Genomic DNA, 12,077 nt, shown 5'->3' on the forward strand with positions numbered 1-12,077 from the left:
GCTGGGAGACTTCAGCAACAAGCACACGTCCCCTTGTAAGACGAGTGTCTGCCCCTGCCCAGGAACAAGACAGGCTCCTCCAGGGCACACTGGGGGGCCCTGCACCCCGTAACTTGGCCAAGGACCACACGGGGCCAGAGCATGGCCAGGATGCGACCCTTCTGCAGGCATCGACCCGGGCTCAGTTCAGGGCTTAGCCGAGGCAGCTCCCCCAAATCTGTGCCCAGCCTGCACACCTTGGGGCCCCTCCATGCAGGGCAGCAGTGACGGGGGGCTCCAGGCCTCCCACTGCCCCCTTCCTGGTGCGACAGCACCCAGAGGGGGGATGTGGGGTGGGGGGGTAGGGGCTGAAGGTGTCCCACACAAACTTTCATGGGATCACAGTGGGGAGAGGGCCTGCCAGAGCCCTGAGGGGTCACGGCGGTGCCCCCTTCTCTTTCCCTTCACCTTTTCCTTCCCTTCTCCCTTCCCTTTTTCTACCCCTTCCTTTCCCCTTCCCCTTATTCCTTCCGCTCTCCGATCTCTTTCTCTTCCCCTTCCTTTTTCCTTCCTCTTCCCCTTCATCTTCCCTTTCTCTTCCCATTTCCCTTCCCTTTCTCTTTCCTTTTTCCTTCCCCTTCCCCTGTCCCATCCCATCCCCATCCCCTCCCGACCCCGCCGCCCCCGGCCCCACCTGTGGGCGCTGCCATCGTCGTAGAGGAAGGTGCTGTTGGTGTAGCACTCGGAGCACCCCGCAGCCCCTCCGGCCGCCCTCCCCTCGGCCGGCCGGTAGCTGCCGGGCAGGCTCCGCTCCTCGCCCGCGAGCGGCATGGGCGCAGCGGCTCGGAGCAGGGCATGGGCGCCCCGCGCTGCCCACGGCACGGCCGCAGGCACCGGCGCGCTCCCGGTGCCGCTCCCGGTGCCGCTCCCGGTGCCGCTCCCGGTGCCCGCCGCCCATCACGGCGAGCCCCGGCGCCGCCGCAGCCCGCGGGAGCTCCGCATCTCGGGGCCCGGGGGCTGCGGGGCCGGGAGGGATGGATGGAGGGAGGGAGGGAGAAAAAAAAAAAAAAAAAAAAAAAAAAAAGGAGGAGGCGGCCGGGGGGTGGGAGCGGCTCGGAGGGGGCTTGTTTGAAGCGTGGGGGCTCGGCTCGGCACGGATCGGTTTGGCACTGCTCTGCTCGGCACGGATCAGCTCGGTTCTGCTTGGCACGGCTGCACCGCGCCGCCACCTGCCGGCCGCGCCCGGGGGGTGTTTGGGGGCTGCGTGTTGTTTTTTTTTTTATGGTTCGTTGTCTTTTTTATTTTTTTGGCCCCGAGAGCCGCGTCAATATTTGTGCTGCGCGCTGGAAGCACGCGGCCGGCCCCGGCCCGCTGTGAGCCGCCGGGCACTGATCTCCCCGGGGGGGCACCGCTGCAATAACACGGAGCCGCCCCCGGGTCGAGAAGGGCTTGGAAACGAGCCGGGAGCCACAGGGAAAGGGTTAAAGGGAGCCCGGAGAGCCTTCTGTCCCTTGGGTGCTCGGTCCTGTGTGACTCTGTGCCACGCGTGATGCGGTGCCACGCACCGTGCCATGGCCCAGCCAGCCCCCGTGGGCAGGGGAGCAGCTCTGCCCCAGCCCAGGCACACTCAGCAGTGTTGGTTTCTTGCTTTATTCCTCTCCCAGGGCCCGTGATGTAATGCAGTTGGGGTGCTTGCTGTGGGACCAACCTGTGGAGGTGACCAGGTGCCCAAAACCAAGCATCGTTTATTCCAAAATAAACCCTCGCAAAGAAAAACTCCTTCTCTCTCTCCATGCTCCTCTTCCCGCACTCACCCCAAATGCCAACAGCCAGATAGATCAGACCCAGGGGAGGGTGACACCAGCCAGGAACACGCCGTGCCCCGAGGGGTGGCAGCCACCAGCTGGTGATGTGGCAGCACTCGGAGCCCCCTCGCTGCAGCCCCCAGCTCCAGGTGAGCCCGCTCAGATGCTTCGGGGTTTACGCATCTCGCCAGGCCCGGAGACTTTGTTTCTCTTGCAGCGTGCCTTCCTCCTCCTCTCGCTCCATATGGGCTCTCCTACACTAGGAGGCATTTGAGAGAAAAGCAATTAATGTTGCCTGTGCGATCCTTCCATGTGATGCTTCCCGGCCCATCATGCTTTTAAGAAGGAAAGTTATTCTTCATTCACTAATTGCCTCGCATTATCGGGTGCAAAATGTTAACGTGCAGCTCTGCGAGCAGAGGGGGCGGGTGGCACAGCGGCGTATTGACATGCGAGGTGATAACACAGGTGTGGAGGAGGAATTATTTAAAACGTTACGGTGGGGGTGGGGGTTGTAAGGGAAAAGAAGTGAAAAAAAATGAACGAGAAAGAGCCAGAAGAGGAAACCCATCCCCACCTGAGTGCTGCAGCCCAAGCAGCAAGGCAGGTCCAGAGCCACGTCTGCAAGGAGCTGTGTCCATGAGTGGAGGCCACGTGCTGCAGGGACACCACTGCCACCACCGCCTGTCCCTGGGGGGCACCTGGCTGCTTGGGGTGCCCCCAGCCCCAGCACTGCCCCCAGCACCGCCGCTCCGGGCTCCTCGTGTTGAGGGGGTGCAAGGGGAGCCTCTGGAACAAATCATTTCTCAGCCTGGAATTAAAGGAATAAAACCAAAATACTGTCCCCATTGTTTCCAAATCGGGAGTTTAAAGGAAGAAAACCCTCCTGGGAGCTCATACGGTCAGCACCAAGCACCCACCTGCACAGGCTGAAGGGAGAAGGGGAAAGAAGGACTTCGTGCTGCCAGCCTGAGCCAAGGCAGAGGCAGCAGCCTGGGTGCTGAGCACAGGATGTCCGGACGAGATGTGGGCAGTGGGGACAGCCAGGCTGGTGGTGGGAGTGGAAGAGGACATCCTGCCCTGGCCTGAAGCTGTCTGTGAGCTCCAGGAGTCACATCTTGGCAGTGCCTGGGCACACAGAGGAAGCAAACAGCTAGCAGGAAGCTCTCCTTGCTCAGGCACGGATTGCTTTCAGCTCTAAGGTTGCCCCACTTTGCCTGGACGTTTTAATTACAGTTGGCACAACGAACGGCAGCCGTCCCAACAAACGGGCACCAGCTGCCCCCAACCCATGCTCCTGGGCTTGGGGATGTTGTGGCCACTGCGTGGAAACCCCAGCCCGGTGGGCACAGGGACCCCTTTGCTCTCCGTGTGGGCTGGAGCTCACTGAGCTGAACCCTGAGGGCATCCCACAGCCTCGGGAGCCTGCTTTCCCCATATTTTCTCCCCTGAAGCCACACTGCCACAGAGCACCTCTTCCTTTGCGTTGTGGAAAGGCTCACTGAGCGCTCCTGCTCCTCCCTGCAGCCTTTCCCCCGCCGCTGGGCAGCGTTTGTTTTTGGCTCTCCGCTCCCCAGCTCTCAGCAGTGCCACGCAGATGCTGCCCTTCCCCTCCACCAGCACTTCTCTGAGGTTAATGGCAGTAAGATTCCCTTCTCTTTGGAAACGCGTTCAGCTCCCAGCTCGCAATGCCCCAGGATCAAGCTTGCACCTTCCCAGCAGCCGTGGGTAACGCCACCACTGCTCATTAAAGGCCCCTCCACAGCATCCCCTCCCCAAAGCACAGGGGGGCACAGGGGGGCACAGCCCCCCGGTCTGGCTGCCCAGGGAGGGGCCCGGCTCTGGCGCTTTGTGTCTGGAGGAGCAATAAATAAATCTGTGGGAGGCGGCGGCGGGGATGAGTCAGAGGCACGAAGGAGAGAAAGTCATTTTCTGAAGAATGAATTAACCAAGTCCGGCATGCCTCGGTGCTCCGGAGCCAAATAAATATCTTGTCAGAGGGTGCCCTGATGTGCCCAAACTCCCTGATAACCCCCACGCGGAGGGCACTTGGCCACGGCTGGGGGGCTGCAGCTCCATCCCCATCCCTGGGGCACCCCCATTTCCACACAGCAGGCACCATCCAGCACCACGCAGGCACTGCAGGATACAGAGAGGAAGCACTGGGGCATGGCCTGAGCCCCAGGAGCCTGCATTCAGCCCCCTCACTTTGCATTTTTGGGTATGGCACACGTGGAATGAAGGAAGACCCCGTCGCTGCCAGCACCGCTGCAGCTGCAGAGCACCCGCGCAGACACGGACCACGCAGCCCAGCTTGTTCCTCACTGCAAACGCTGTCAGAGCGTGGGCCGAACCCAGCCAAAGCCAAGCTTCATTCAAGGCTCCAAATGTTTCAGATGTTTCACATCTCATGCAAATTTCACATGAAACCTGGATTCGCCAGGGATGAATTCAGCTCGTCTCTAACTTCAGGGAATGGAAGGGGAAGGTGGAACTGGCGTGGTGTGCTGTGAAAATCGGCAACAAATGGAAAACTTCTGGCCTACAGCAAAATAGGTGACTTTTCTGACAAGTTGACATCTTGGCAGAAAGACAACCAGCGCAGCCAAGGGGCTGGGAGCCCTGCAGCCCCCAGCTCGACATTTTTCATAAGCTAATGCTCTCTCGATCCAGCTTACATTTAGCTCCGTATTTCTGATGCCGACTGTAGCACTTAGAGAATGCACAGAGGGTTTTGAGCTGTCTTTATCAAAGAATATAGTGGTAGCTGGCTGTCAAAGCTGTCATTAAACTCGAAAAGTAATAATCAAACATACACATACAAAAAGATGGAGCTCTGTAATTCCAAGACTGATGTATGCAAAGAAAGAATGAATGCTAGGAACTTGGCTATAAAACATGTTTTTAATGCAGACAACTGAGCCATTGCATAGGAAAAAAGACACCCTCATTTGTACGCCAGGAGTGGCCGATCTATTTGTCTAATTTGTCAGCACTCTGGTTTGTTGTTTTAAGTTTTCTGCCTCCATTTAACACCCTAAGGAACATTAAATATCAAAAAACAAATGAAATGCACGCTAAGAGTATTTCTATAAACCTTCTCTTCCATCACCTCCCAAGCTTCATGGAGAATTTAGGGTAAAGCATTGCTTGCAGGATCTGAATCATATCTTTAAGCAAAAACATTGCTATTAGGTGACTAAGACCAAAACAATTGTCTTCTGTTATTTATTGCAACTGATGCTGTTATTAGAAACCAGACATGTCCCTTTCCAGCCCCTTGCGCTATCTGCTCTGCGTGCACTGGTGAAACACAGCAAAGGACACAAAAATCTGGCTGGGCACCAGCTCAGGGGAATGGTCCCAGCAAGGGGAACGTGTCCTGCCACGGGTGCCCCAAACTGCTGTCTCTGGGGGCTCAGCACCACCCAAGGCTGCATCCTTCTCTCTCCTTGCCACAAACACACACGCTCCCAGCTCCTTTTTGCATTACGCATGGAAGCTTTGTATTTTTCCCCCTTTATTCTATTAATTTTAGCCCAAGAGGAACCGGTGCCACCTGCAGCCCACAGGACGTTAACCTGGGTGCCAGAAAGCAGAGGGAAACCCTGGCACAGCAGCAAGCAGAGGACAGGCTCAGGCTCAGGCGGCTCCTGGCAGCCCCTCCAGGCACAGACATCCTTGTCCCCTCTCCCCAGCACCCTGCACCAGAGCAGAGGGAAGACGGGGCAGAAACTTCTGGTTCTCTGTGAAAATTGTGGAAGGAGGGTGAGAAGAGCAGCCTGCCTACACATGGCTCACACACACAGGATCTGGCATGCCTCTGGAGCCAGATCAGCCAAGCGGAGGGCTTAAAGCCTGCCTGTATGAATCAAATTGGTTTTGGGGAAGGTTTTGGGTGGATGGCAGGTGGGATGAAGGCTCTGCAGGGAAGGGCAGCACATGGCACAGAGTGACTACATGAGGACATGTGATAGATAGAGCCTGGGTTCTCATATTTGAACAAATGTGTGTCTGAAATCGAGTTTTCATTGATTTTCCCCAAAAAAATCTCTGTCTGCCCTCCCTCGCCTGCACCATCACTCGAGAACTGTGCGTCATCCAAAGCCTTCGCATGCTCAAGAAGCAGACTCAGGCAGAGAAGCAGCGAAATGGGCTTTGCTCCCCCTTCCCAAATGTTCGAGCACCAGGAGGGAAGCCAGGAGACTCAGAAAGGCGTTTCAGGAATCTGTGGGCACGGCTGCTCCCTGCAGCACGTCACACCGGGCGCCCTGCAGTGGGACAAGGGATGGGCACACGCTGGGCTCTGACCTCCCGTATCTCAGGAGTTCAGAGTCCTGTCCTCTCAAACATCAAACCCAAATCCCAGCCACACGTTGCTCTAAATGCTTGCCATTCAGATAGGTCAAGTTGTCTACAGTGCTGTCAGTGCATCCCTGCTACTGTTATGAGGTTCCCTTGGATATAAAATAAGGAAAATGTGAAAATCTCTTACAAGAAACAAGCTACAACCCCGTGCCTCAAGAAAACCCATTTTTCTGGTCATTTCCCTAATTTACACCCACAAGATTTCCTAGGGTTTAAGAGAAGATGCAGGAACAAAACATTTTACCCAGACCAACCTGAGCTCAGTCCCTGCAGGGATCCTGAACTTCCTCTTCTTCTGCAAGCTCATGAATCTCACAGGGAGCAAGGTTTTCCCTGAACATGTTTGACTTCAGCAACTTGGAAAGCAAGATAGGCTGATAAAGAAACCGCCGTGTATTAAAACACCATATGTTACTTTTGCCCAAACCCTGAGTTTCTAAAGACGTGTTGATTTTTCCCCAGCAAACCCTGCAGAGCTGACAGCTCTCGTGGCACCCAGACCGGTTATGGGACCCCCCAGAGCTCACCGCTGGTCCTCAGACCTCTCCCAGTGTGACCCCACCAGGCTCTGTGGATAAAATTTATCAGCTGAACCTCATGGAACAGCTTTGGTTGGATAATGTAAATACATGTCTATTTTGTATGCATATATTTTGTATGCACATGAGTACGTGACTATGTGAAATTACTGCTGCTACCACAAAGCCATGCAAAAGCAATGACTTCAGATGTACTGCAAGCATCACGCTGCGTGAAATTGCAACAGGGCTGATACACATGTGGGTCTCATTGTTATTTTAGAAACGCACAATTGGGAAGGCCAATATTTTTCATGGCAGTGGTTTCAAATACTAGTATTATTTACTTATTAAACAGTTTAGCTGGAGACAGAGCATCTTCAAAGGAGGATTTTTTTTTTCTCAGAATGTGTATCTGGGGCTACAGTGCTATATTATTATACATGAAAAATATTTCCTTATTAGCTTTTTATTTCAGAGAACACATTTAACTGACACTTCCCCTGCTGACAGCTTGCCAAGCTTCAAAGCACAACTTCTCAGAGGACTGCAGTGATTTCGAGGCTCGTCCAGACAAAGCTGTAGCCCAGCTGACACACAGCCTACATGAAAGGAGGTTTCCCAGTTTTTGGAGATCCTAAAGCTCTGGTTGGGGCACATGTGCTGTGTTTGGACTGTTCTTCAGAAGGGGACGGTGCAACTCCCTGCTATGGCTGCATCAGCTGCCCAAGAAGACGAGATTTTCCTTGCCCACAAAGAGAAAATTTTGCTGCCAGGAGTAGTTGGAGGGGTGTGGGGGAAACCTTTGGTCACCTAAGCGAGAAGTCCAAACTCTTCTCCCTCTCCTAGGGACACTCACCTGGTGCTGGCTCCCCCAGGGATGTTTTAGTGATGGTGTGAAGGTCGGAGCAGCACACCCTGGGTCTCACAAAGCCCATAGCCGCAGACAACCACAGCAGCAGCACACCCTCCTTGCACTCCTTCAACCTGGGATTCACAAACTGAAACACACCCTTGCCTGTGCAAAATCTCTTTAAAATTAAAAAATAATGATCTTTCCACTCCAGAAAGAGGCTGCCACCTGCCTGCTCCCCCCCAGCCCTCCCCACGCAGCTGCTGGGGACCCTCCCGCCCCGTGCACCCCCTTGGTGCTCTGCAGGCGTTAGGCCTCGCGGAGCTGCTGCCAAAATCAGCTCCCCCCGCTGACACCTCCGTCCTGTTTGTGGTGTCTTTGGCACCTCCCACACCAGCACTTCCAGTCCCCCGCCGCTCCCCAGCCCAGTAAGCCCCAGTGAAGGCCGTGGCTGAGCCAACGTCAACACGCAGAGGCTGCGGCACGGCCTAGGCCGCCACCCGAGGTCCCTCTGGGGGCGGTCATTGCAGCTCTGTACCGGGACGTGCAGCCAAAACCAGAGCACAAATACCTTTAGTCAGGGCAGAATATGGGTGGGCAGAGAGCAAAGGAAAAGACAACACAGTCATCTTGCTAGGGTTCACACTCCCACTCTGGTAAATGGGTGCTGGAGGAGGCAGGAGGGTGGGGGACACCAAAACATCCCCAGTCTCCAAGCCATGGGCCCCCAAGACGCATCCCCAGCTGCACACCATCAGCTCCTCGTGCACAGCTCCTGCTTCATGCCTTGCTCCATGAGACCCACTGAAAACAGCCAGCATCAAATGATGCCCTGCTTTTCCCTGACTCCCGAGAACCCCAGCACAGGGAAAATCCCTTTCCCCCACCCCTCCCAGACTGCCCCCAGGACACTGCAGAGCCTGGCCCAGCAGCACCCAAACCCCAAAGTGCCCAGGGCATCCCCTATGTCCACAGGGAGCCCTTCCAGCCCTGCACGGTCACCCCACCACCAACAGGGTGCTCCCAGCTCCAGGATAGACCGACCTCATCCTACAGCAGCTTTTGTGTGCCAAATCTCTGCCTGGGGAGGGGCAGAGCACCCAGCACGGGGGTGAGGAACCAACAGGAACACAGCCCAGCTGTGAAAAACAAAAACCCAGGCAAACAGCAACCAACTGCCAGACCTAACGCAGCTCAACGCAGCCAAGGGACTTGTTTTTACCAAGGTTGCCCCAGCAGTGGCTTCAGTTTGTTACTCCTCAGACTTTACCGCAAGCCCCACTTAAAGGCTGGGAGTTAATAAAGGCAACAGCTCGGGCTTCGCTTGCTTTGTGCTTCATGCAGCTGCAACACGATCGCCCCCAGGATCATCTTTCCTCCCCGCAGGCAGGCGAGGTGGAAGCCGCCGTGTGCGGGTTCGGGCGGTAACTCAATCCTGCAGCCCCAGATACGCCCTGCTGCCGAGGAGAAGCTGCCTCCGAGGGGAACGCGGAGCCCACCACACGCAGGGCTCCCCACGGCCATGCAGGTGAGTGCTGGGGCTTGGGCACAGCCTCGCTGCAAGGCATCTACTGGGTGTCTGCTTTGGGCTCCCTCCTCTCCATGAGGTTGGGCTCGCAGCTGCTGTTTGTGTTAGGGGAAGGGGAGCAGCAAAAACACAGTCTTGTGCCTATGTGGCTGTGCATGATGGCACCAGGCTGAGCTGGAGCCTGGCAACGCAGGGGTCTCAGCAAAATCCCTCCTTGGGGTTGGTGAGAGGGGGCTCAGCTGAACCAGCAGCACCCAAGGAGCAGGAGGGTCGGGGTCGGTGTTGGGCAGAGATGGGCTCAGTCCTGCTCCATCACTACGGGGCCACAGCTTCCCCTTTCCCCTCCTTCCCCTTTCCCCTCTTGCCCTGCCAGGTCTCACAAGGTGCTGTCAGACCAAGCACCAAGGCTCTCCTCTGAGGATGTATACTGTCCTTACAGGTCCTCACTAGGAGCTCAGGCCCTCAGTAACAGGCTAAAACCACCCAGAAAGCATTAGAGCAGTCAGTTACTCCTCGGTATTTCCCCAGGTGGATGTGCAGGGATGAGCCATTTAAGCTACAGCATGTTAATGTTCTCAGCTTGAGATCTCACTGCACCACATTTAGGGCTGGTTGGGTTTTTAGGAGGTAAAAAGCCTTACACTTAGTACGTGTACAAATCTAAATGTCACGGTTCCATTTTGCCTCAATGTACTATAAAATGTATTCTAACGGTGTTATAAAATAAAAGCCTTTCCAGGCTAGTAGCAAGAGCATTCAGTGCCTGTGTCTTTTCTTCCCCAGCTGACTCTCTGCAGGCTCCGGACTCACCAGTGGTGCTTCATTCTGTTTAACGTCTTGCTTTTCCACATGCTGCTTTTCGGAGCAGATTTACTGGAGGAATACTTCCTGCGGTCATTACCTCTCTCTTACACTGATGCAAAGACTCTCGAAATCAGGGAGAAAGCCAGGAAGCTGGATATGGACCCTCTGAAGGCCAATCTCTCCAAGTCTTACACCATCAGCAGCACAGCAGCATGCTCAGACCAAGAAATATTTTTGCTGGTTCTCGTCTGCAGCAGCCCAGAAAACAGGACAAGGCGCAACGTGATCAGGCAGACATGGGGCAACGTGACAGACACCAGAGGTTACGCTGTCCTTACTTTGTTTGCTTTAGGAAAGCCGGCTTCAGTAGCAGCCCAGCTGGAGATCGATGAAGAGTCTCAAAAGCACAGAGACATTATTGAAGGCAGCTTCATCGATTCGCCCGAAGCACAGACGCAGAAGATGTTGATGATTGTGGAGTGGACAGTAACTTTCTGCCCTCATGCGAGGTATATTCTTAAAACAGACGAAGAAATGTTTGTCGGTATTCCAAGTCTGGCTGGATACCTGCTCAGCTTAACACAGCTAGAGGATGTCTACACCGGGAGGGTCATTCATCAAAGAGTGCCTGACAGAGCGCCTCAAAGCCCTGGCTCTGTTCCCATCCATCGATACTCAGAGGAGTTTTACCCAGATTACTGCGACGGGAGAGCATTTGTCATGTCCCAGGACGTCGTTCGGAAGGTGTACGTGGCTGCCAAGGAGGTGCCGGTTTCACTGCCCCCTGATATCTTTGTCGGCATCTGCGCTAAGAAAGCTGGCATCACTCCCATTCACAGCTCTCGCTTCTCTGGGGAAAAGCACATCAGCTACAATCGATGCTGCTATAAATTCATTTTTACCTCTTCCAATGTGAAAGAGGATGAGTTATTTAAAGACTGGAAGGAAACAAACGATGGGGAAGATTGCTCGCTACTGGAAACATACTACAGCCTGGTGTCCTGCAAGGTTTTGACCTATATTGATAAATTCAAACAGTTTAACTTGGATAGAATAAAAAATGAGGCTCTTCATTTCGCTGATTAAAATTTAACTTTTGTGAAGGAGGCCTGCATTTTCTTCCACCAGCCACTTTCCCCTGTACATAGTCAGTAATAATTTCCTCTTCAAGCTAGCTTTTTTCTCTTCAACAGCAAATGAGTTCTCCAATGCCGTAGTGTTACAGTAGCAGAAGTGTTTGTATTCTACTTACACCTGTACATACCAGTGCATGCATGTAAATAAAGAGTATTCCAAGAAATGTGGTCTGCAGTGTGTTTTCCATATATTTGAAGGTCTCTACTTGAACCCACAACTCTTCCTGTATTTTGATCAGATTCAAGCGAGTTAAGCATCGCCTGTTTCCACAGCATTTTGCAACAAAAGGGAATTTCTTCACCCAAGATAAGGGAGCTATTTCTGAACAGCCCATTTTGCAGTACCAGTGACACCGCAGAACATCTTAGAGAGGCAACAGACTGAATTGTCATGGGAATTGCTAAGGTAAACAGCCTGGGGAGGTTCCGGACAAGAAATCTGACTTACCTGTGAAACAATGCTGTACTTGTCACACCCAGCATCAGAAAGACACTGACACAACCATCTCCATGCCATGAAGTTGTGCTGGAGAATGGGGTCAGCCATGAAGTCAGAACAAATTCACCAGTGGGCTGCTGACACCAAGCTCATTAAAAATGTAAAAACTCCCTAAATTAGGAACAAGTCAGAGAGCACAACCCCACCCATGCCTGCATCCTCCAGATTAACTCTTCCATAGCAGCTCCTTCAGAAGCCAAAAGATTAGCTGGACAGATGTGCTAGAATTGTGACAGACACACACAGAAAGAGGCACACACTTACCTTTGAGGATCCCATCTGCTCTTTCTGGTGTGACGGAAAGAATCAGAGGTGGGCCCCAAAACTCCACAGTTCTTAAGTATCAAGTTATGCTGCTTGTTAACCGGGGTCAACTGATTAGTGGATTTTTTGTTGTTGGTGGTGGTTTTTTGCTTGATTTTAAATCAAATTCACCCAGTTTACCACATTACCTCCATTCTCATTCTCCGTCATTCCATTTCTGCTTTTGCCTTAATTATCCCCCCCATCGTGTTACGCAGAGGGGCATGCAATTGAGTTTTCCTTTGTGTACAAAATACACCACTGACACCACGTAAACCATATGG

General features: G+C 53.7%; 2 protein-coding genes across 7 annotated transcripts in view; one reads left to right on the plus strand and one right to left on the minus strand.

Moving 5' to 3' along the window:
- Positions 1-1,016, minus strand: part of KCNT1 (potassium sodium-activated channel subfamily T member 1) — a 67,754-nt gene extending 66,738 nt beyond the window's left edge. For 3 of the 6 annotated variants that reach the window (XM_038188079.2, XM_027471177.3, XM_027471176.3), the window contains exon 1: positions 674-1,014. In XM_038188079.2, the coding sequence (XP_038044007.1) occupies positions 674-810 (137 nt within the window). In that variant the 5' untranslated portion in view covers positions 811-1,014. Of the gene's footprint in view, positions 1-673 lie in introns of all 6 variants that reach the window. The other 3 variants (XM_027471175.3, XM_027471179.3, XM_027471181.3) reach the window with 3 other exon arrangements.
- Positions 1,017-7,840: 6,824 nt separating this feature from the next.
- Positions 7,841-11,146, plus strand: B3GALT9 (beta-1,3-galactosyltransferase 9). Its single transcript, XM_005025540.6, has 2 exons — positions 7,841-9,051; positions 9,835-11,146. The coding sequence occupies exons 1-2, from the start codon at positions 9,046-9,048 to the stop codon at positions 10,939-10,941; spliced, it is 1,113 nt and encodes a 370-aa protein (XP_005025597.4). The 5' UTR covers positions 7,841-9,045; the 3' UTR covers positions 10,942-11,146.
- The last annotated feature ends 931 nt before the right edge of the window (positions 11,147-12,077 follow it).

Source organism: Anas platyrhynchos, chromosome 18 (genome assembly GCF_047663525.1).
Source record: "Anas platyrhynchos isolate ZD024472 breed Pekin duck chromosome 18, IASCAAS_PekinDuck_T2T, whole genome shotgun sequence".
Classification (NCBI taxonomy): domain Eukaryota; kingdom Metazoa; phylum Chordata; class Aves; order Anseriformes; family Anatidae; genus Anas; species Anas platyrhynchos.